The sequence below is a fragment of the Oncorhynchus mykiss genome, chromosome 11, assembly GCF_013265735.2.
Source record: "Oncorhynchus mykiss isolate Arlee chromosome 11, USDA_OmykA_1.1, whole genome shotgun sequence".
Taxonomy (NCBI): Eukaryota; Metazoa; Chordata; class Actinopteri; order Salmoniformes; family Salmonidae; genus Oncorhynchus; species Oncorhynchus mykiss.
This window is the reverse complement of record NC_048575.1, coordinates 39,422,358-39,447,377: the sequence shown is the minus strand read 5'-3', so window position 1 is coordinate 39,447,377 and position 25,020 is coordinate 39,422,358. Positions and strand designations below refer to the sequence as shown.

At 41.7% G+C, this 25,020-nt stretch overlaps 1 protein-coding gene across 1 annotated transcript; it reads left to right on the top strand.

Annotated features, from left to right (window-relative positions):
• LOC110535684 (ras and EF-hand domain-containing protein) lies at positions 1–24,636 on the top strand. Its single transcript, XM_036935445.1, has 17 exons — positions 1–915; positions 6,947–7,093; positions 7,547–7,637; positions 9,823–9,918; positions 10,319–10,396; positions 10,957–11,072; positions 11,933–12,001; positions 12,361–12,439; positions 12,975–13,054; positions 18,051–18,372; positions 18,693–18,827; positions 19,251–19,401; positions 20,840–20,921; positions 21,346–21,460; positions 22,805–22,924; positions 23,115–23,191; positions 23,417–24,636. The coding sequence occupies exons 1-17, from the start codon at positions 830–832 to the stop codon at positions 23,520–23,522; spliced, it is 1,950 nt and encodes a 649-aa protein (XP_036791340.1). The 5' UTR covers positions 1–829; the 3' UTR covers positions 23,523–24,636.
• Positions 24,637–25,020: the final 384 nt, after the last annotated feature.

Genomic DNA, 25,020 nt, shown 5'->3' with positions numbered 1-25,020 from the left:
TTCCCATGTCCTCTGGCAGCCAGTTAGACAGAAGGGGGTATTGTTCTTCAAGACACTCTCCATGGAAACAGTTTTTTTGAACTGTTTAGATGTGTTTAGTTTAGTCAACGGATTACAGGTAATTCTGTACCTGGTTGGCCGGATGCCCGGCCCTTGTTTGTTTTGTGCCTGTTCCTCTGGAAGTCGAGAGGCCGACACAAGAGTGTTCTGAAGTAGTAAAGGTGAGCCGCTTCAACAGCCGCGCGTACCCAGCCCCTCTCCACCCGTCCATCAGGCAAGAGACCCGGAAAGAAGACTTGACAAAACAACACTATAGGACGACACATTAATACTGTTAGCCCAAGGCGGTCAAAGTCGTCCAGGAGAGAATGAATAACAACTTCATTTTTTGTTTACCTTTTTTGTAACTCGATAAGGTGTTTGACAGTGTCGAAAGACTTGGCTAAAACGCCAGACTTGAAGGAAGTTCGGGAAGATCGTGGTGAAAGGAATTGAATTGGTCAAAAACGTTCTGTTATAATTGGTCATAGTGATCTGTTCCCTGGGTTGTTGTTTGGTGGGGCTTTCCACTCCAGACTAAACCATGTCGTTACCAGCCATGGGTATGAACCGGCAGAGTCTCTGCTCGCTCTTTCACGCTTGTGATGTGGATAATTCTGGACGGATTGAAAAAGATTAGTTTTTCCAAATCTGCTCAGAGCTCCTTGTCCCGCCGACGGAGAGAGAGCCCATATTCTCTAAACTGGACATCGACAGAGACGGGACAATCAATCTAGCGGAGTTCATTAGCGGCTTCCACCGGATCTCTGAGCAAGTGTACCGAGGAGACATGGAGAACAAGAGCTGGGGAGTCTCCTCTCAGGCCTGGGAAGATTTCCAGACCCGACTAGGGGACCATGCCCGGTTCATACCCAGGTCAAGTATGGAACACATTACAAAACAATCGTACCTGCTCATTAATAAACTTTTGATTTACATATTGTCCAAACGTCGTAGGAATGCATGCGTAAAACAGTTTCAATGTACATTTGAAGTGTAACCAATAGGCTACAGGTTCTCCCCTTATAATAGATTCACAATATATATATATATATATATATATATATATATATATATATATATATATATATATATATATATATATATATATATATATCAAATATTCATGTACTATTGTAGTGTTTTAATTCAAACTTTTTGGCTATTCCGGTGTCAACATTTCTCCCACTTGTATTAGCCAGATGTGGTTTACACCTCTATGTGTATGCACGTGCATTCGTATGTGTACTCAGGTCAGTCTAGCTATTGGATGAAATATATCAAATATCTCTAAGATCACCAATAGAAACCCTTGCTGCAACCTAACACTGAAAGAATGAGCGAGATAAAGGAAAGAAGGAAAGGAAAGTATCAGTGTCCTATGACAGGTTTTGAAATGAGTTCCCATTGAGCAGTTGTCCTTGCACCCCTCTAGGGCTGGCATGGGACTGAGCTGCGCCCTGACACGCTACCATGGAGGGGACATTGATTAACACAGTGATTCCATGTTCGCCATCATGTCTTAAATAGACCTCATTATGACTGTTTGATCACCAGCTTCACCAGCTGTAGAAAGTCACCCATTGGAACTAACATCTTAGCTTGTTTCTTTGAAAAAGGGCAACTCCTGGGGCCCTCTATTAGTGATGGTTTTCCAGTGCTGTGGATCAAATGTTCTTATTATTGTGTGATAGAACAGTCATGTCTGTACTCAGTAGGCCTACATCCACCAGGGTTCAGATCCAGAGACCAAGGTCACCATACTATTTTCTATTATCCTGCCCATAGAAGAGCCATGGGTGGAGTAGAGCAGGGGTCAGTAATGGTACCACTCCTAAATAGTTATAGTTTAAGAATATATTCGAAGCAGGTAACTAGATGTGTTATTACACAACAAAGAAGTGAGGTTAGCTAAAGCAGAAACTCAGGCAACCAGCCTAGGGTATAGCTGGAGGCCTGGGGATATAGCCAATACTCTACAGTCATAGACAAATAAACAACTTTTTCAATCCTCTCACTGTAAAATATTATGTTTATTGGTTTTTGATAGTGTCATTATTAGTAGTAACAAAAGTATTTAGCATTTCTTAACTTTAAACATTGCATTGAAGAAGGTGTTCCCTCTGTAAATCCTGGATTTTAAGATCCGGGCGTGTACTAGTGACACTGCCTGTTTTGACAGTGCTGTTGACTGTAGGACAGTGAGTCTATATGCTCAGGGATTATAATATGGTCACCTTGTTGAAGGCACACACACACACTTTAGATATCTCTACCCATCTGACCCAGTTGAATGAGCCATGAATGAGTTTCTTAATTAGGCATAGATTAACATGTAAAATAGCTCTACAAGAAGCAACATTTAAATGTAAATGTAAGTACCTGAATAGATATCAGGTAAATACTGTAGCCTACATAGGTATACAGATTAGAGGTCGACCGATTAATCAGAATGGCCGAATATTTATCGGCATTTTTGGACACCGATCATGGCCGATTACATTGCACTCCACGAGGAGACTGCGTGGCAGGCTGACTACCTGTTATACGAGTGCAGCAAGGAGCCAAGGTAAGGTGCTAGCTAGCATGAAACGTATCTTATAAAAAACAATCAATCTTAACATAATCACTAGTTAACTACACATGGTTGATGATATTACTAGTTTATCTACCTTGTCCTGTGTTGCATATAAGCGATGCGGTGTCCGTTAATTTATCATTGACTCACAGCCTACTTCGCCAAACGGGTCATTTAACAAGCGCATTTGCGAAAAAAGCACTGTCGTTGCACCAATGTGTACCTAACCATAACCATCAACACCTTTCTTAAAGTCAATACAAAAGTATATATTTTTAAACCTGGATATTTAGTTAATATTGCCTGCTACGAAAATTGTGTCACTTATCATGCTTTCCGTGCAACAGAGTCAGGGTATATGCAGCAGTTTGGGCCGCCTGGCTCGTTGCGAACTGTGTGAAGACTATTTCTTTCTAACAAAGACAGCCAACTTGGCCAAATGGGGGATGATTTAACTGACTTGCCTAGTTAAATAAAGGTAAAAAGAAAACACAATCGTTGCATGAATGTACCTTAACATCAATGCCTTTCTTAAAATCAATACACAGAAGTATATTTTTTTAAACCTGCATATTCAGTTAAAATAAATTCATGTTAGGGCCTCCCGGGTGGCGCAGTGGTTAAGGGCACTGTACTGCAACGCCAGCTGTGCCATCAGAGTGGGGTCGCGCCCAGGCTCTATCGTAACCGGGGTTACCGGAGTGACGCACAATTGGCCTAGCGGCAGGGCTTGCAAACTATCACGGATTACAAAGGGAATACCAGCTGCAATCTGCCCAGTGATGTGAGCCTACCAGATGAGCTAAATGCCTTCTATGCTCGCTTCAAGGCAAGCAACCCTGAACCATGCATGAGAGCACCAGCTGTTCTGTGTGATCTCACTGTCCATAGCCAATGTGAGTAAATCTTTTAAACAGGTTAACATTCACAAGGCTGCGGGGCCACATGGAATACCAGGACCCGGACTGAGAGCATGTGCTGACCTATTCTTGACCTGGTAATATCAACTTGTGTCAAGCAGACCACTATCATCCCCGTGCCCTAGAACGCCTGCCTTCATAGCCATGAAATGCTTGGAAAGGCTGGCTCACATCAACAACATTCCAAACACCCTGGACCCACAGATACACAGATGATACACATATGATACACAGATGATGCAATCTCTATTGCACTCCACCTGCCCGCACTCACCTGGACAAAAGGAATACCTAACATGTTCATTGACTACAGCTCAGCATTCAACACCATAGTCCGCTCCAAGCTAATCACCAAGCTCAGAGACCCTGGGACTGAATATCTCCCTCTGCAACTGGATCCTGGACTTCCTGACGGGCCTCCCCAGGCAGTGAGGGTAGGCAACAACACACCCGCCACATTGACCATCAACACATGGGCCCTTCAAGGGTGTATGCTTAGTCCTCTACTGCTGTACTCCTTGTTAATCCATGACTTCCTGGCCGCGCATGACTCCAACACGATCATCAAGTTTTGCTGATGACACGACGGTGGTCGGACTGATCACAGACAATGATGAGGCTATAGGGAGGAGGTCAGATACCTGGCAGTGTGGTGCCAGGACAACAACCTCTTCCTCAACATCAGCAAGACAAAGAAGCTGTTCGTGGACTACAGGAAATGGAGGGCCAGCACGTCCCCATCCACATCGATGTGGCTGTAGTGGAGCAGGTCGAGAGCTTCAAGTCCCTCTGTGTCCACATCACTAAGGAATTAATGTGGTCTACACCCACACAGTTGTGAAGAAGGCACAACAGCGCCTCTTCCCCCTCAGAAGGCTGAAAAGATTTGGCATGGACTCTCAGATCCTCCAAAAGCTGCACCATTGAGAGCATCTTGACTGGCTGCATCACCGCTTCGTACGTTAACTGCAAGGCATCTGACCGCAAGGCACTAGAGAGGGTGGTGAGTACGGCCCAGTACATCACTGGGGCTGAGCTCCCTGCCATCCAGGACCTCTATACCAGGTGGTGTCAGAGGAAAGCTAATAAATGTATCAAAGACTCCAACCACCCAAGCCAGAGACTGTTCTCTCTGCTACAACACGGCAAGCAGTACCAGTGCACCAAGTCTGGAACCAACAGGACCCTGAACAGCTTCTACCCCCAAGCCATAAGACATCTAAACATGGCAGCAAAATAGCTCATCAAATTAGCTACCCGGACTACCTGCATTGACCCTTTTTTGCACAAACTCTCTTGCACTGACTCTATGCACACACATTGGACTCTACCCACACACTCACACATACTAACACTGACACCCCAACACACATATACACCCACAAACGCATAACATGCACAGACATGCATACTGACGCCACACACATACTTTCACACTCACCAGATATGCTGCTGCTACTGTCTATTATTTATCCTGTTGCCTAGTCACTTTACCCCGAACTACAGAATATGTACAGTACCAGTCAAAGGTTTAGACACACCTACTTATTCTACATTGTAGAATTATAGTGAATACATCAAAACTATAAAATAACTCATATGAAATCATGTAGTAACAAAAAATGTGTTAAAGAAATCAAAATATATTTTATATTTGAGATTCTTCAATGTAGCCACCCTTTGCCTTGATGACAGCTTTGTACACTCTTGTCATTCTCTCAACCAACTTCATGAAGTAGTCACCTGGAATGCATTTCAATTAACAGGTGTGCCTTGTTAAAAGTTAATTTGTGAAATTTCTTTCTTTCTTAATGGGTTTGATCCAATCAGTTGTGTTGTGACAATGTAAGGGTGGTAAAATACCAAGTCCATATTATGTCAAGAACAGCTCAAATAAGTAAAGAGAAAGGACAGTCCATCATTACTTTAAGACATGAAGGTCAGTCAATCAATTTCAAGAACTTTTAAAGTTTCTTCAAGTGCAGCCACAAAAACCATTAAGCACTATGGTGAAACTGGCTCTCATGAGGACCGGCACCGCAAAGGAAGACCCCGAGTTACCTCTGCTGCAGAGGATAAGTTCATTACCAACCTCAGAAATTGCAACCCAAATAAATGCTTCACAGAATTCAAGTAACAGACACATCTCAACATCAACTGTTCAGAGGAGACTGCGTGAATCAGGTCGTCATGGTCGAATTGCTGCAAAGAAACCACTACTAAAGGACACCAATAATAAGAAGAGACTTGCTAGGGCCAAGAAACACGAGTAATGGACATTAGAGCGGTGGAAATCTGTCTTTGGTTTGATGAGTCCAAATTTGAGATTTTTGGTTCCGTCCGCTGTGTCTTTGTGAGACTCAGAGTAGGTGAACGGATGATCTCCGCATGTGTGGTTCCCACCGTGAAGCTTGGAGGAGAAGGTGTGATGGTGTGGGGGTGCTTTGCTGGTGACACTGTCTGCGATTTATTTTGATTTCAAGGCACACTTAACCAGCATGGCTACCACAGCATTCTGCAGCGATACGCCATCGCATGTGGTTTGCGCTTAGTAGGACTGTCATTTGTTTTTCAACAGGACAATGACCCAACACACCTTCAGGCTGTGTAAGGGCTATTTGATCAAGAATGAGAGTGATGGAGTGCTGCATCAGATGACCTGGCCTCCACAATCACCTGACTTCAACCCAATTGAGATGGTTTGGGATGAGTAGGACCGCAGAGTGAAGAAAAAGCAGCCAACAAGTTTTCCTTCATGACTGTTGGAAAAGCATTCCAGGTGAAGCTGGTTGAGAAAATGCCAAGAGTGCGAAAGGCTACGAGGCAAAGGGTCGCTACATGATGGAAGAATCTCAAATGTAAAATATATAGGCCATACACCACATATGCTACTGCTCCACATACTCTGCTGCTACACATCAGTCTATTATCTATTCGGTCTATTATTTACTTTACCCCTACCTATATGTACATAGCTACCTCAATTACCTCGTACTCCTGCACATCGATATTGGTACTCCCTGTATATAGCCATGTTTTTTATACTCTTTATTGTTATTTGTTATTTGCTTGCATTTTATTCCTTGTCATTTAAAAAAAATGCTGCATTGTTGGAAAAGTAAGCATTTCACCGTTAATCTACACCTGCCTGTTGTTTCATGAAGCATGTTACAAATAAAATGTAGCTGTTTTGTTCCAAATATACTGTAGCTGTTCCAAATGTGTTTTAGATGAAAGGCCTTATGCTGTTGTAAGTAACTTGTATTAACATTCCCCCTGTCTGTCTGTCTGTCTGTCTCTGTCTGTCTGTCTGTCTGTCTGTCTGTCTGTCTGTCTGCCTGCCTGTTCGTTTGTCTGTCTGTCAGTCCGTCCATCTATCTGTCTGAATGCCTGTCTGTTGTGTCTGTAGGAATGAGCAGGCAGCCACGCTGTACCAGAACATCAGTATGACAGAGCCCAGGATGGTGCCTCAGTATGAGAGAGTCATTATGAGCTTCACAAGAGAGATCAAGCAGCACAATGCTGAGATGGAGAACCTGGCCCTGGCTGTGAAACGGTACTAACACACACACACACGCTCACACACACACACTCACCGACAACCGCAGTTTACTTAAAACCCACATACTGTACATACACTGTACACATGCAGACATTCTATCATACCGTACACGTCCTCAAATACAAATGGGAAGTTTGATATTTTAAGTAGAACTTGTGCACCAATATTGAATTGTATAAAGCCTGTTATATTCAATGAAGTGCTCTTTAATCTAGACCACATGGATAATACAATAAATCCAATTTTTATATGAATGAAGGCTTGCTAATGTGCCATAATTCTGCATTTTGACATGTTCCTCTATCAACCCTGTGTCATTATAGGAAGATTTTTTTTACCCACTTCATGCCCAAATTTCCATCGTTTATTTGACCAAGTTACACTTCTCCAAAGGCCAACACAGATATAATAAATTCAGTTACAGTATTATGTTTTATTTCTGCTCAGAGCCCATGACCAAGCCGCCATGCAGCTCAGCGAGATGGAGGAGGAGATGGATCAACGCATCCATGCAGCTGAGAACAACACACAGCAACAGGTGACACACACACACACACACACACTTGCATGATTGTCAATTCTAACTTTAGAAATGATGTCCATGTTGTCATGCGATCTGGGCAGGTTGTGTTCCTACAGGGTTTAGCCACTGATAAGAAGGGTGGAGCTCATCTCTTCACTCATGCTAAATAGAGAGGACTTGTGATCAAATTACTCATTAAACCTCAAACAATCCTCGGCTGTGTTGACGTCTGATATGTCAAGCTGTTATCATATATAGATTCTATATACTGAGTTTATTTATAATCATTTGTTAAAAGTAACTCCAGTGGGATGTTGACGGAAAATGTCCGGTTTCCATACTTCCATGGAACACTCCTATTCCTGGAATCTCTCATTCCTCTACTCTGGGAACAGTCTTATCTCCCCGTGTGTGTGTGTGTAGTTATGTACATTATGTAAGTGTGCTACATCAGCTCTGTTTGTTGTGCAGCTGCTGTATGCTTAAGAAAAGCACCCACACCTAGACTCACCTGCCCCCCCCCCCCCCCCCCCCCCCCCATGAAAGTCTGTGTCATCATCCAGTGTAACAGTTAAGGTGTATCCAATCAGAAAGCAATCTACTACTTCAGCACTCATGCAGACCTGCCAACATGCACGCATTTTGCGTACCAAAATGTTGGCCATGTACGAAATCCGAGTTAAAAAGTATGCAGAAATGAATAGGGCCTGATTTTTTTTTTTTTTTTTTTTACAATAAAAAATGAATCCACTGAGTAAATCTAACGTCTCAATTCTCGAGCTGAAACACACAGACATGTATGGAGTTGGAGGTAAATACATCATTATTCGACGTAGCTACCCTGTGTGTGCCCCTCCTCCTGTTTGTTGTGATGCTGAGTTTGCCGACTGTCAGATGTACGTAAACACATTGACAAATCCCTGTGTTGTGTGTTGTGGAAAGGTTGTTGTTTAATTGTTTCAAGCTAACATTAGCGAACATAATATTGACATTCAGTGGGCTCCAAAGTGCCAGCAGTTCACTCACATTTGCAAGTGAAAGAAATGAAATGCAAATACGAAAAGTAACTGGTCGCATTTGTGTGAGTGGGATATACATTTAATTATGCGTCTCATTAGTTGTATTTTCCATGTAACATTACAAGGATCACGCAACCTGATAACTATAATTATGATCCACATCACAAAAAGCATTACAAAAGTATAATAAAAAAGAAATATAAACATATTGGCATTAAATGGAGTCGGGAGTTTAGAAGAATGTCCGGTATTAGCTATAGAGACCATGCTTCTAAAATGATTTGAGATTTTATCAATTTCGAAAGTCTGATGTATGCGCTGCAAAGCAATCCAATTGGCACCTTTACATAGGCTGAAACACCGGACTCTTCTAGCGAACAGGTACAGATTCCCTTTTCTTTTTATGTTATTATGGATAACATGTTCATTTGATACTGATGCTCTGATTCAAACATTTGTTATTTTTATCATGTCAGAGTAATAAAAAAAACATGTTTTATCGTGGATAAGACGTTTGTACATTCTTTACCTAAACAAATAACTTGTTATTATTTGTTTAATACAATTTATTTTTTTAACTCAAAGATTAAAGGCCCTTTGTGTGATTTTGTACCATATGTGTAGATGGAACGCTGTCAAGAAAGAAAGTATACCAACCTTTTATAGGCTTGATTTGGTTCAAGTGCTACAATTGCGATCAGACTCACAAACAGCTTGTGGCACGAGCATGCGGGGAAAAGAAAACCCCAATTGGGTGTTCTGCGCGAGTCTGATACTCTACAAAGTTGGACAGGGTTGGCAGGTCTGCTCAAGTTCCTTGATACACCCGGGCCCCCTCCACCTGTCACCCAAACTGCCCTAAAATAGCACAGCTCAAACTCTTATCAGTGGAACGTAGAGGAGTGATACAAAAGAAGTACAAACAAACACAAGCATACACATGCACACACACAGAAGAACACTACCGTATTCACACACACACAGAAACACACATGCATGCACATACACTGTGCCATTTGATTTGGACAGTAGTTGGGTGTTTTGACAGTGGCTGTATCTGTATGTTGACAGTGTGTGAACATTTGATGATGATGTAAGACATTAGAATTGTGTCTTGTATCCTTGTGGAGGCCATAATAGATGGGATGCTGCTACACCGTGTTCTATTCTGTTATCTGTAGGAGGCCAAGAGGACTGAGGCAGCTCTGAGTGAGCTGAAGAGACACTATGAGTCTGAGGTGTGTGAACTGCAGCACAAGCTCCAGAAGATGCAGCTGGTGAGTTTACCATTCGACTATTCATCACTTATACTGTTCCACCTAGTACACGCTAAAGATATCCTTTATATTGTAGGTGGTGTGAAATAAATATAAACTTTTCCAATAAAGTCTGAAACTTGATACATAGTTTGGGGCCAAGTTTCATGCTGTTAATGAAAAAGTAAACAATTAACCAATAATGTGGCATCTATTGCCTGGACGACTACTCTAGCCAATCACTCCTGTTCACCCACTCAGCATGTTGGTTCATTGGTTCATGAACATGTGAGACATCCAATCAGATTAACTCAATCACAATTGAATGAAATCCATCTATGCTGCTATCTGTGCCATTGAATATTGTGATTCACTGACAGCAGGCAGCGATGTGTGTTAAAGGTGTCTACTCCCTCCTCAGATTGAAGACCAGTACAAGAACATCAACATGAAAGATGAGTCTTCAACCCTGAAGAGAAAGATCAACGAACTGACTCTGGTGAGATGGGTCTTCCTGCTAGGCCTATATCACTCTGAACACATCCTTTAACTCTCTTCCATTTCCTGATCTCGCTCTTCTCTCTCTCTGCCTTTACCTCTCTCTCTCTCTCTTTACCTCTCTCTCTCTCTTTACCGCTCTCTCTCTTTACCCCTCTCTCTCTCTCTTTACCTTTCTCTCTCTCTCTTTACCTTTACCTCTCTCTCTTTCTTTAACTTTACCTCCCTCTCTCGCTCTCTTTCTTTGCCTTTACCTCCCTCTCTCTCTTTACCTCCTCCCTCTCTCTTTCTTTACCTCTCTCTCTCTCTCTCTCTCTCTCTCTCTCTCTTTCTTTACCTCTCTCTCTCTTTCTTTACCTCTCTCTCTCTTACTTTACTTTACCTCTCTCTCTCTTCTTTTCCCCTCTCTCTATCTTTACCTTTACCTCTCTCTTTACCTTTACATCTCTCTCTCTTTACCTTTACCTCTCTCTCTCTTTACCTCACTCTTTCTCTCTACCTCTCTCTCCCTTTACCTCTCTCTCTCTCTCTCTTCCTCTCTCTCACTCCCTCTCTCCCCAGGAAAACCAGCGGTTGAAGCAGGAGTTGATGCAGTCTCAAACTAACATAGCCTTCCTTCAGAGTGAACTGGCCTCTCTGAAGAGTGATCTGACAGACCACAGCATCAACTCTGAGCGGTGAGAAACACATGCACACACACACACACACACACACACACACACACACACACACACACACACACACACACACACACACACACACACACACACACACACACACACACACACACACACACACACACACACACACACACACACACACAGTTACTGTATCATGGGTGTTGGACATCACTTGTAAAATGCCTTTCGAATGTCATCATGTATTACATAATCAGTGTTGAACTGTTAGTAAATCATACACATACACATACACTACTGTTCAAAACTTTGGGGTCACTTAGAAATGTCCTTGTTTTTTAAAGAAAAGCACATTTTTTGTCCATTAAAATAACATCAAATTGATCAGAAATGCAGTGTAGACATTGTTAATGTTGTAAATGACTCTTGGCTGCTCCCTCCCCTCCCTGGGGTGGTAACATGTTTCCAGACTTGGAACAGGATATCCTAGTGTGACTTCACACTCAGTCTCACAACCTGGTTACCTGGCAACCAGTCTCACACTTCGCCTTTCCAGTCAAACTAAGTTTGTGTTGTGAATGTGCCGATTCTTTGAGACTGTTGAAGTGTCTGCTTTTGTCTGCATTATTAGAATGTACATTCTCCTGTTTTGGATAATTAATGTATGTGTTTTGAGAGTGTGTGTAGTATGTGTTATTGTAGTTTATGTAGTATGTGTTATTGTAGTTTATGTAGTATGTGTTATTGTAGTTTATGTAGTATGTGTTATTGTAGATTATGTAGTATGTGTTTTTAAGGGGGGACTTGTAGTATGTGTTATTATAGTTTATGTATTATGTGTTATGAGTGTTTATGAAAGTGTATGTATTATTTGTGAATGACTGTGTTTGTATGTGCAGGGATGAGGCGATGATGAGAGACTTCTCTGATGAGAGGGAGAACCTGGAGCGACAGATAGAGATCCTACAGTAAGTCTGGCCAATCATAGTGCTTGTCTGACACATAAACAGGAACGCTGACAAATGCTCACCTAACCCACAAACAGGAATACTTCAAAACTCACAACTTGATGTTACATCGAGTTGCCTGTAAACTGAGGAAAATGAAGTTGTAAGCCTTGGGAGTTTTGTGAGTCTTAAAGAGTTTCTGTTTTTGAAAGCCTCAAAAGTCATTTTGAGAAGACCTGCCAACGGCTCTTTTGATCACCTCTTCCCGTTCTTATCCTCTTCTCTCTCCTCTGTTTCTCTCCCTCTCCCCTCTCTCTTCCTCTGTTTCTCTCCCTCTTCTCTCTCCTTTGCTTCTCTCCCTCCTCTGTTCCCCTCTATAGAACAGCCAACAGGAAGCTCCATGACAGTAACGACGGGCTGCGCAGTTCCCTGGAGAACACCCTCAGCAAGAGCAATAAGGTGAGGTAGACAACCACATAGCTATGGTAACACCAGCATGCTCTCTCTCTCTTGCTCTCTCCCTGCCTCTTATCTTTGTTCTTCCACCCCTCTTTGAATTATCTCCCTATCCCACACCCCTTTTATCCTCCTCTTCCCATCACTCCCTCTCTCTTTCTCTCTGATCTCTCTGCTTTTAACGTCAGGGTTGAATCTCTAATGCCAGTCCTAAGGGCTTGTCTGTTGGAGGAATCAACTGAGCCATGTTTGAGGCAATGACAGACAACAACAAAAACAACGGCAACAACAACATATTTCAGTCTTGACCCCTAACTCACTCTCCTCATAACCTCATAACTTCCACTCTGTCTCACACACTCTCATCGAACGATAATTCCTATACTCACACATAGGGTTCAGTACATACAGGTCAGTGCACACTAACGTGCGCACACATAAGTGTATGGACACACACCCAAACATTAACAAAAACACACCCACACACACACACAGTGACCCAGAGAGTTGTGACAGTGATGTTGTGGTTGTGTTTCAGCGTGGTAGCAGTGCTTCCCCAGCCAGCACCATTAGCAGGAGGAGCAAGAGTATCTGTTACTCATCTCCATACCGCGACAGGTAAGACAGAACTGGACTAGCAACAGCCTGCTGGTGTGTTTGTGCAGACAGACTCCAGATAATATACTCTAATACAGGTACACACTGCACACGTACATGTGTATGTTCAAACTCAAGTTTATGTACAATTATTATCAGGTGGAAGATTAGCACTGGACATGTGCATGTTTGCATTGTATACTCATAGCCATCCATACAGGACTCATAGCCATCCATACAAAAAACAGCACAGTCTATGTTCTAGCTTGGTTGTTGGAGCTAGCTTAGTTGTACGGTGGTTCCTCCTTTAAAGTTGTGTCATACTGCAGCACACCTTGCGGGCTGCTGCAGAATTCTCTGGCACGTTATTTAATTGTCAGCCATTTTTTCTGTTAATGCAAGTCAGTGCTAGTTTGACCACCAGAGGGCATCTTTGAGAAGCATTTGATAGTCTTCCATATTGGCATTACAAGAGCATTTAACTTCTCTAGGGTAGGTGGCAGCATTCAGAATTTTGGATGAAAAGCATGCCCAAATTAAACAGCCCGCTACTCTGGCTCAGAAGATATGATATGCATATAACTGGTAGATTTGGATAGAAAACACTCTAGTTTCAAAAACTGTTAAAATAGTGTCTGTGGGTATAACAGAACTGATTTGGCAGGCGAAAACCTGAGAAAAATCCATTCAGGAAGTTAATTTTTGTACTTTTTTATTTTTCTATTCAATGCCATTACAGTATCCATTGACTTAGGACTCAATTTGCAGTTCCTATGCCTTCCACTAGATGTCATCAGTCTTTATAAATTGTTTCATGCTTGTATTCTTATAAATGAGGGAGTAAGACCAGTCTGAATGAGTGGACCCTGACGTGTCACAGAGCTTTTTCATGCGCAATCCCGAGAGAGTGCATTTCTTGTTTACCTTTTATATTGACGACGTTATTGTCCGGTTTAAATATTATAGATCATTTAGGCTAAAAATCCTCAATGAGGATTGAATATAAACATCGTTTGACGTTTCTATGAACTTTATGGATACAATTGGGATTTTTTTGTCTGCCTGTTTTGACTGCGTTTGTGCCTGTGGATTACTGAAGAAAACGCGCAAACAAAACAGAGGTTTTTGGATATAAAGAGACATTATCGAACAAAAGGAACATTTATTGAGTCAATGAATGTCTTCTGAGTGCAACCATATGAAGATCATCAAAGGTAAGGGATAAATTGTATCTCTATTTCTGAGTTTTGTAACGCTTCTGCTTGACTGGTTACTGTTTGTAATAATTTGTCAACTGGGCAATGTTCTCAAATAATCTTAAGGTATGCTTTCGCTGTAAAGCATTTTTAAAATCTGACACAGTGGTTGGATTCACAAGAAGTTAATCTTTAAACCTATGTAAAATATGTTTTGTTTTCTGAATTTTTACAATGAGTATTTCTGTATTTGAATTTGGCGCTCTGCAATCTCACTGGATGTTGGCCAGATGGGACGCTAGCTTCCCACATACCCTAGAGAGGTTAAAACCTTTTTTGTAATAACATAGTATATGGGATTGATTTGAAGAAATTTGGCTTAATTAATTTGATTAATATTATGGAGTTTCTATTCCACGAAAAACGAAACCCCCAGGGTTTCAGTTAGTATGGAATGGAAAATATGGTGCTGTACAATGTGACATTCAGGTTAGGCTACAGCATAAGAGGATTGGAGGATTCTAAATTCTTTGCCTTCATTAGACAACTTTGTTCCAATATTTCTGTAAATCAGTTATATTTATTCCGATAGTAATTCGTTATGGATCCATAACTAAATAAACATCAGCATTTTGAAAGAGTATTTTAATCATTATTTTATAACGAAAGCATAAAGATATTGATGAAGAAATACAGTACTGTACAGTATATGCTTTTACATTTGGATAATAAAGCATTTAAGCATTTTGAAGATATAAGCCACCTGCATTTGTTTATTAGGCTACTGTGCAGTCTGACAAGTAAACATAGCCTACATTACATACTGTAGTAAACATGGGAAAGTGCCTAATTCCTTACATAAGGGAGAACAGGCCATGTCCAGACTTTCTTAGAAACCTCAAGTGCTCAATAACTCTGTCTTTAATGTTTTTTCGGATTGCATCAGTCATGGATAGACACTTCTGAGACACAGTATTAATGATGAACCCCCGGAGGTTCACTGGTAAGCCACATTTGCCTCGTGATCCATCCTAGTTGGTATTCTGTGCCCACTCGTGGTATCTCTCTTCGGTTACACATCCTTGGAATAGCAGAACAGCATAACGGTCCGGCCTTCCCTTGCTGTGCCTGGTGAGCAGTTGGTCAAGTTCTGTTGTCAGAAGAGGAATGGAAATGTCAGGGTGAAACAACGACCTGACGAACCCGCCACGTATGTTGACTCTGCCTGTCGAAAGGTGGAGTTCCAGAGCTCACAGGTGTGCATGTCATGGATTTCCATCTCCATCTCGTTCCTCGCCATTTTCTACGCGTCATTCTCCACCTGACTCTCCGCCAATGCCGCCTGACTCTCCCCAAATGGCGCTCATTTCAGCTGTGGTCGTGGAGCTGGGTGGAAACGAGACTAAAATGTAGTTTAAATAAACATCCACATTTGAATGTATTTTTTCTCTGTATTTTATTAACCAACGCATAAAGATGTTGATGAAGAAATACTGTACTGCTGTTTTGAGTTAGAAATGTAACACTTTAGTGTACTTAAGCATCGAATACATGGCAAGTTGAGGGATTTTCACAACAGTAGCCGGGCTATAAAAAGTATATTGTCCTGCTCATAGGAAACATTTGCATGATGGGCTACACCTGCTACAGTTGTGGAGACAAAGCATCTTGTTTACATTCTTTATTGTAACCACAATGTCACAAATAATTTGTATCTACCATTCCAATTACTTTTAGAGTTTGGGATTTACAAATGTGTGCTTTTCATTATTAGTTACATTGTTTAAGTTTGAACGATACTTTTTTTCTTTAAATTATTGTTTTATGTCGGATGCTACATTTGCCAGTTGCCACTGGTCAAAAATTGTAGGTAGGCCTAATAAAAAATGTGTCTGTTAAGTCTCATAGCCTACCTCAGCGAGTTAAGTTATTTTATATTGGTCTAGGCTCCGAAGAAATAGACTCCAATTAATTAATGTTGTTTGTAAAGTCAAATTAAAATGAAGATTATTGTTGAAATGAATTGATTGACTGGTGTAGGTTTTCTCCATCTGTTGGTCTGCAACACTTGCATAACAAGCTGGCTATATTGTCAGCACCAGCCACTGTTCACATCCTATTTATTGCGCTGCAGTTACCGCCAGTAGTTTTTTAAATTGAACCTTTATTTAACTAGGCAAGTCAGGTAAAACAAATTGTTATTTACAATAACGGCCAAACACCGGCCAAACCCGGATGATGCTGGTCCAATTGTGCGCCACCCTATGGCACTCCCAATCACGGTTGCCTGTGATACAGCCTGTATTCAAACCAGGGACTGTAGTAATGCCTCTTGCATTGCGATGCAGTGCCTTAGACCGCTGTACAGTTGAAGTCGGAAGTTTACATTCACCTTAGCCAAATACATTTAAACTCCGTTTTTCACAATTCCTGACATTTAATCCTAGTAAAAATTCCCTGTCTTAGGTCAGTTAGGATCACCACTTTATTTTAAGAATGTGAAATGCCAGAATAATAGTAGAGATAATTATTTATTTTATCTTTAGTTTCTTTCATCACATTCCCAGTGGGTCAGAAGTTTACATACACTCAATTAGTATTTGATAGCATTGCCTTTAAATTGTTTAAACATTTCGGGTAGCCTTCCATAAGCTTCCCACAATAAGTTGGGTGAATTTTGTCCCGTTCCGCCTGACAGAGCTGGTGTAACTGAGTCAGGTTTGTGGACCTCCTTGCTCGCACACACTTTTTCAGTTGTGTCCACAAATGTTCTATAGGATTGAGGTCAGGGCTTTGTGATGGCCACTCCAATACCTTGACTTTGTTGTCCTTAAGCCATTTTGCCACAACTTAAGTATGCTTGGGGTCATTGTCCATTTGGAAGACCCATTTGCGAGCAAGCTTTAACTGATGTCTTGAGATGTTGCTTCAATATATCCACGTCATTTTTCTTCCTTCTTCAGCTTGCAAGCCTCCCCCTTTTCCTTCAAACATAACGATGGTCATTATGGCCAAGCAGTTCTATTTTTGTTTCATCAGATGAGAGAACATTTCGCCAAAAAGTACTATCTTTGTCCCCATGTGCAGTTGCAAACCGTAGTCTGTCTTTTTTATGGCGGTTTTGGAGAAGTGGCTTCTTCCTTGCTGAGCGGCCTTTCAGGTTATGTCGATATAGGACTCGTTTTACTGTGGATATAGATACTTTTTTACCGGTTTCCTCCAGCATCTTCACAAGGTCCTTTGCTGTTATTCTGGGATTGATTTGCATTTTTCGCACCAAAGTACGTTCATCTCTAGGTGACAAAACACGTCTCCTTCCTGTGCGGTATGACGGCTGCGTGGTCCCATGGTGTTTATACTTGCGTACTATTTTTTGTACAGATGAACGTGGTACCTTCATGCGTTTGGAAATTGCTCCCAAGGATGAACCAGACTTGTGGGGGTCTACAATTTTTGGCTGATTTCTTTTGATTTTCCCATGATGTCAAGCAGAGGCACTGCGTTTGAAGGTAGGCCTTGAGATACGTGTGTAGGTACAGTTTATATAGAAAGTTTACATACACTTACCAGCAACGGGTGGCATAATGTGAAATTTGTCATTGGAACCACTCGAAATGATTGGTCATATAAAAACTTTCTGACCCAGATGCATAATGAGTGCTCTAACTCCCCCCCTGCGGTGGTCTGGAGCAATGAAGCTGTGATTCCGGGGAATCTCTTAAGTCGATGAACCACTGTAGTGAGGAAAGGTTTCTGTTTTGAGTAGCCTGTGTGGATGTTGAGAATGACAGGAATGCCTCTGTCTGTCTATACTGTCCCAGGTTCTACCAGGCGGGTGTGGATGGTGTGGATGCGGACGGAGACCTGCTGGGCCTTTGTGGAGGTGAAGGTGGTAGGAGTTCCCTGGGGTGTCGGCGGCCCAGTCTGGACACCCTAGCCCTGGCTCTGTGTGACCCGGCCATGCAGGTAAAACGCAGCAGCGAGGTAGACAGCCTGCCCGAGAGCTCCCTAGACAGCGGCATGTCCACGCTGCGTGGCTCCAACAACGAATATGACTCTGAGCAGGAGGTGAAAGGGCACGAGGAGGAACAGAGGGTGGCAGGGAACACAGACAGCCTGGCGGGGGGCCACTCTGACAATGACGTAAGACACATAAACATACAGTAATACACATACACACACACTACACCATACACACACAAGCACTACATTCAAACACACACACATAGACTATGCCGTAGTACACACATACATGTACGCACTATATGCACACACACAGACACATGCTTATTACACACACAGACACTCAAACACACACACACTTTACAGTAATGCACAACACACACACACACACACAAAAAGACATTATACACTCATCGTCATCCACTTGTACTACATACACTTATTGTTACTGATAACGCTCATTATGTATTGATGTTAATACGATAGTGTTAATGTGTCAGGTTGCAGAGATGCGGGATGAGATGGTGTTTGGATCAGACAGTGATTCTGTCCTGGACTGGAAACCTTTGGAGTCAGTCAGCCGGACCAGCTCTGGAGCGTCCACACGCAAAGCCCTCTCTGCCATCACCAATGAGGTACAGGACAGAGGGCAGTGGTGTGAGAAGAGAGGAGAGTGTAAATCATGGATTGTAGAACTAAAATAAAAGCTAATTTTGGAGCTTTAAAACCATTTTAAAAAGAAACAGACACTTGGCGGAATTACTTGGTTAGCAGGCAGACTTAGTAGAAAACACTTGAGCGTAAATGGTTGACTTAGTTCAGGAGAAACTGTTGATTGTTGACTATACATGACAAGTGAGTTAACATCATTCCAGTATTATGACATGGTCCGGTACAATACAGTCAAGGTGTGCCTTTAACCTCTTTCACTTTCTTTCTTTCTCTCTCGCTCCCTCTCGTGCTTTCTCTTCCTCTCTCTCTCTCTCTCTCTCTCTGTGTCTCCCTCCCCCTCTCTCACCTCTCTCTCTCTCTCTCTCTCTCTCTCTGTGTGTGTATAGGGAAAAGAGAAGGAGTCAGCTGACCTGGGCTATATGACATCAGAGAAGGCCTACAGGGTGGTGTTGGCTGGCGATGCAGCGGTGGGCAAGTCCAGCTTTCTGCTCCGCCTCTGCAAGAACGAGTTCCGAGGAAACACCAGCGCCACCCTGGGTGGGTGTGTCAGCGTACCTGTGTTAGCTCTCACCTGCTTACAGTATCATTCTATCCACACATTACTTTTGACTGTAAATGGCGAACAAGGAGTTTGTCTAGCTGGACCGCTCGGGCTCGGTTAAGCACGCTTTCACACTACTTTCCCCAACACAGCTTGGCTTGTGAAGTCTCCAAAGGTTCTATTTTTTTATTTGAATTTTTTTATTTAACCTTTAATTTAACCATTAGATTTCAAATATATTTTTCTAGAGCGTCCTGGCCAAGATAGGCAGCACCAAGTCATTACAAAAATGACAGACAAACAACATGAAAAACTACAAGTGATTCATCAGTGATTTAAAAATAACAATCGGGACAAGTTCTTCCAGTTTAAAAGTATTTTGTAAGGCGTTCCAAGACCATCGTAGAGCGCAGAGTACATAAAATCCCTTTTACCAAATTCAGTTCGGACATTTGGAACAGTTAGCAGGATAAAGTCCAGCGAACGAAGAGAATACCCACCACATTTCTGAACAATAAAAATGCAGAAATAAAAAGGTTGTAAACCCAAAATGGCTTTGTAAATAAAAGTATACCAGTGACTGAGCCTACGAGTGACAACCCTGGTATACAAAGTGCCGTGGTGCATAGAGGTTTTGCAGTTTAAAATACATCTCAAAGTGCCATGGTAAAGGGTGTCAATTGATCTCAAACACTGAGCAGAAGCATTCATATATAGAATATCCCCATAGTCTAGTAAAGGCATAAATTTAGCTGATACTAGCCTCCTTCTGGCTTCAAAAGAAAAACAGGCCTTATTCCTAAAATAAAATCCCAATTTCAGCTTCAAAGTGGTTGAATATGCAATTTAAAAGAGAGGCCGTCATCAATTAAAATTCCAGGATATTTCCATGAGGTTACAATCTCAATCTCCTTGCCCTGACAGGTAGTAATAGGTGAAAGGTTCAGAGGTCTATTTCTTGCTTTAGAAAACACCATTAGTTTAGTTTTGTCAGTATTGAGGATAAGCTTCAATCTACACAAGGTATGTTGATCAGTATAAAAAGCAGTTTGCAAGTTCTGGAAAGCTTTTGTAAGAGACAAGGCACAACAGTAAATGACAGTATCATCAGCATAAAAATGAAGTTGTGCATTTCGGACATTTTTGTCTAAATCATTTATATAAATAGTGAACAAGAGAGGACCAAGTACAGAGCCTTGGGGCACACCATTAAAGACAGACAATTTATTAACAGACATAAGCCCATCAAATTGAGTGCACTGAGTTCTATCAGACAGATAGTTAGCAAACCATGCAACTGCATGCTCTATCCCATGGTGCTAGTCAAGTATGCATGCCTAGTTGCCTGGGACAGATATAGAATGTATATTTAGATGGTAATGGGATTGTCTTTTGGAGTAGTGTGTTTGAACATCCTCTTGTGTTGATCCTCAGGGGTGGACTTTCAGATGAAGACTCTAGTAGTGGATGGAGAGCCCACCCTACTACAGTTGTGGGACACAGCAGGCCAGGAGAGGTGTGTGTGTGTGTGTGTGTGTGTGTGTGTGTGTGTGTGTGTGTGTGTGTGTGTGTGTGTGTGTGTGTGTGTGTGTGTGTGTGTGTGTGTGTGTGTGTGTGTGTGTGTGTGTGTGTGTGTGTGTGTGTGTGTGGGGGGGGGGGCACGTTTTACTATATTTGTGAGAACCAAAAGTCCTCACAAGAATAGTAAACCAACAAATATTCAGAGAAGTGAGGACATTTTGGTCCTCACTTGTAAAAAGGCTAGTTTAGGGGTTAGGTTTAGTGTTAGGGTAGATTTAGGGTTAGAGTCAGGGTCAGGGGTTAGTGAGAGCTGTGTGTGTGTGTTTGCATGCATGCGTGTGTTAGTGAACATGTCTATTTCAGCCAATCTTATGTAGTGGTGCTCTGTTAACCTCTATCCCTGTGTGTGTGTGTCCTAGGTTCCGCAGCATTGCGAAGTCGTACTTCAGACGAGCCGACGGGGTCCTCCTGCTGTATGATGTCACCTGTGAAAAGAGCTTTCTCAACGTGAGAGAATGGGTGGACATGATTGAGGTAGTAATAATTTATACAATACATTTTTACATACAATTTTCCAAGATGCTCAAAGAACTTCACATTTTTTATTTTTTTTTATTTAACTAGGTAAGTCAGTTAAAAACAAATTCTTATTTACAATGACAGCCTACCGGGGAACAGGGGTTAACTGCCTTGGTCAGGGGCAGAACGACATATTTTTACCTCGTCAGCTCGTGGATTCGATCCAGCAACCTTTTGGTTATTGGGCCAACGCTCTAACCACATATTAAGGTTCAAATTCAGCCTATCCGCCACCAATGTGTAGCACACATCTGGGTGATGCCACGGGATGTAAACATTTTGGGATTAGAATGACTGTGAGAAAGTCGGTTCGGGTGACTTTTAAAATGACATCCTACTCCAAAATGAATGAATATAAACATTTAAAAGATATGGCAAATAGAAATCAAACTGGATGGACATCAGAAGTAGAGGAAGGCCAGGGTTAAAAACAAACCAAATATAACTATTGTAAATAGATTGTGTCTGTAAAATGTGTATAGTATGTACAAGCTGGAAGTAGAAGCCTAAGTGTTGTTGTTTAATAGTTTACTCCAATTAGGGGAGCGGTTGTAGGGTTTGCGGGGAATAATAAAGGAAGGTATATTTTTTTTAAGTGTGTATGTATATGTATGTATTTTTATATATATGTACATGTGTGGGTATGTGTATGTATATATATAGATATATATATATATATATATATATATTTACCCCGAAAATATATGGGGGATTGGAAACGATGCAGAAAATTACATCGACGGAAGCAACAATCTATCCGCAATATTAAAGCTGATTCACCCTAAAAATAAAAAAAACTTGTAATTTCCCTCTACAGAAATGAACCCAATATAACAATAGTCCATATTATCAGGGAGGTGTGCTATTTGGTAATCATTATTATTACCGGGTGTAGCCCACCTGATGCAGCATAGTGGCTATAAATAATTAGGCTGAGGATTGCCGATTTACCCCATTGGGCTAATCATTAACCAGATCACAAACTCTAAAGTCTAAACATTAGGCTATCATGTTGCTAGTTATAGCAACATCCCACTGGGCAAAAACTTGTTGAAGCAACGCTGTGTCCATTTCATTGCAGTGTTGAGTTGTGTGATAAGTGTGTGCATCCCAAATGGCACCCTATAGTGCACTTCTTTTGACCAGAGCCATATGGGCCCTGGTCAAAAGTAGTGCACAATAATGGGAATAGGGTGCCATTTGGGACGCACTCAGTTTTGAGTTTTGGATAGCAGTGTTGTTGTGTTTGTTGTCAGTGTTGTTGGCCTGTGTTTTAACCTGCTGTCCATCTGTGTCCAGGACGTGTCCCAGGATGACATTCCCATCATGCTAGTTGGAAATAAGTGTGACCTGAGGGAGCAAGCACTACAGGACAGTGTCACCTGTGTCCCCACCAGCTTCGGAGAGAAGCTGGCCATGGTGAGACCACTCAACCCCAACGTCTTACTTAAACCTTTACATTAGTTACATTTACATTTGTCATTTAGCAGATTATTTTATCCAGAGGGATTTACAGTCACGTCTAGTTGTACCCTAGAATATAGCCTGGTCAGGTCAATGTATGGAACTTCGGCCTGATTTGAGAGTTGCGTTGTTTGTTTCCTTTCAGACATATAACGCCCTCTTCTGTGAGACCAGTGCTAAAGACGGATCTAATGTCATAGAGGCCGTGCTGCATCTGGCCAGGTAAGAAATACCGGATCCTAGACATCTCTGTTTTCTCTCTCTGCTAAGTGATTTTGTTGCTCCTTAGAGTACTCTCTGATCTGACTGAGTTGGATACTTTTAAATATTTTTTTCCTGGACCAAAATGTAGAACAACATGTAAAGTTTTGTAACGCCTTTAACTCTTTCTCTTTTGTTCTCATTCTCGTTCTACTCCCCCCCCCCCCCCCCCCCCCCCCCCATCAGAGAGATGACCAAGCAGGTTCATGGGGATGAGAACCAGGAGTCTGTGACTAACCTCTACAGAAGTCCCAATAAGAAGATGCCTACTGTCACCTGCTGCACAGGATAAGAAACCACACAGGAACACTACTAGAGTAACCAAAACTCAGCACCAGAGCAACCACAGCAACAGAACACCACAATACAAGAATACTGTCAGCAAAGACAGAACAAGAGAAAAATGAGACTTCAGAAGAACAGAACACAGGAGAATCCAGTCAGAACACTTGAGTACCATAGCACTAGAATATCAAACAGCTGATTTTCTCGTATGAGATCAACTGTGCTTGTTTTAAGCTGTGTGTGCATGCGTGCACGATTATGCAATTATATGTTTGCATGAGTACATGTGTGCTTGTGTTATGCATATGTATTTGGCTTTAGTATTGAGTCCTTTGACATCATTCACATCATGGTTAGTAGTGAAGTCTAATCTCATATGCTGTTGATTGTCTTCTTATGAAGCCTCTGTGTTAAAGCCATGGTCATTTGTATTGCAGATAGCTATTGTATATATCAATGTACAGGTAGTGTCTGAAAAGTACCATGTACTGGCAAATTATATTCTCAACAAGTCACTAGAAAGCTTGGGATAGCAGCAATTTACATGACAGATATGATGAGGAGAGTCAAATGCACGTGATAGGTGGTGAACAGGAGGGTGGGGAAATGTTATTTTTACAATGGAATAATGATCTTATTAGCAAGCTGTTTATTGCTAAGGGATAAGGCGGAGGGAGGACCTACAGTTTAGTAGATATAAATATAGAATGTCATTCTAGTTCTGTGATAGTAGACACAGTAGTGTCAGAAACATCCTCCATGTACAACATTTGTGATAAAGAGTAACAACTGCATGTCAAGGAAGGAGTGTCATGATTGTCAGTTGAATTCTGATTGTAGGAGCCAAGAGCAACATCTGGAGAGAATGATGTGATTGGATGACCGTGGGAGGAGCAAAATGTCAAATGTATGAATGTGGTTTGAATGAATGGGGCACATTTTATTTCTGTGTGTATATTGTAAAATATCGTTATCATTAATATATTATGTAATGTTAGACTTGCCATTTGGACCTCTCCTGGGTCACTAATGATGTCACTGTGAGCCCACACCTGTCTGTCTGAGCCCTCTGTGTGGTCATACTCAAAGCGCTTTACTATTAAAATGTAGCATGAACAAAACCCAATGTGATATGACTTCCCTTATCCAGGCAGAGTCTGAACATAATATTTCATGCTGAATATATATACAGTATATTTCATGTTGAGGGCATGGAATATAAAATAAGTTATAATATAATTTATCTGGAGTGTTATCTACTCTCTTGCTCAGTCACACACACGCATACACAAACACACACCCCAAATGTCCACAGAGTCCACTGACTGGGGAAAATAAATTAAACAATCAGATAACTTCTTAAATTTGATTTGTTAGGACACCCATGTCACCCATATTCCGTGAGCATTTTTACGAGGAGCTGCAGCATGTGCCAGCATTTATTCAGGCCATTTGTGTCTGAAAGTCTGGCACAGAGCCCAGCCCCACCTCCCATTAGTTTACAT

Coding starts and splice junctions, on each gene's coding strand:
- LOC110535684 (XM_036935445.1), top strand. CDS start 830: ATGGAGAACAAGAGCTGGGGAGTCTCCTCTCAGGCCTGGGAAGATTTC. Junction 18,373..18,692: donor GGGGCCACTCTGACAATGAC/GTAAGACACATA, acceptor TTAATGTGTCAG/GTTGCAGAGATGCGGGATGA. Junction 19,402..20,839: donor AAACACCAGCGCCACCCTGG/GTGGGTGTGTCA, acceptor GTTGATCCTCAG/GGGTGGACTTTCAGATGAAG.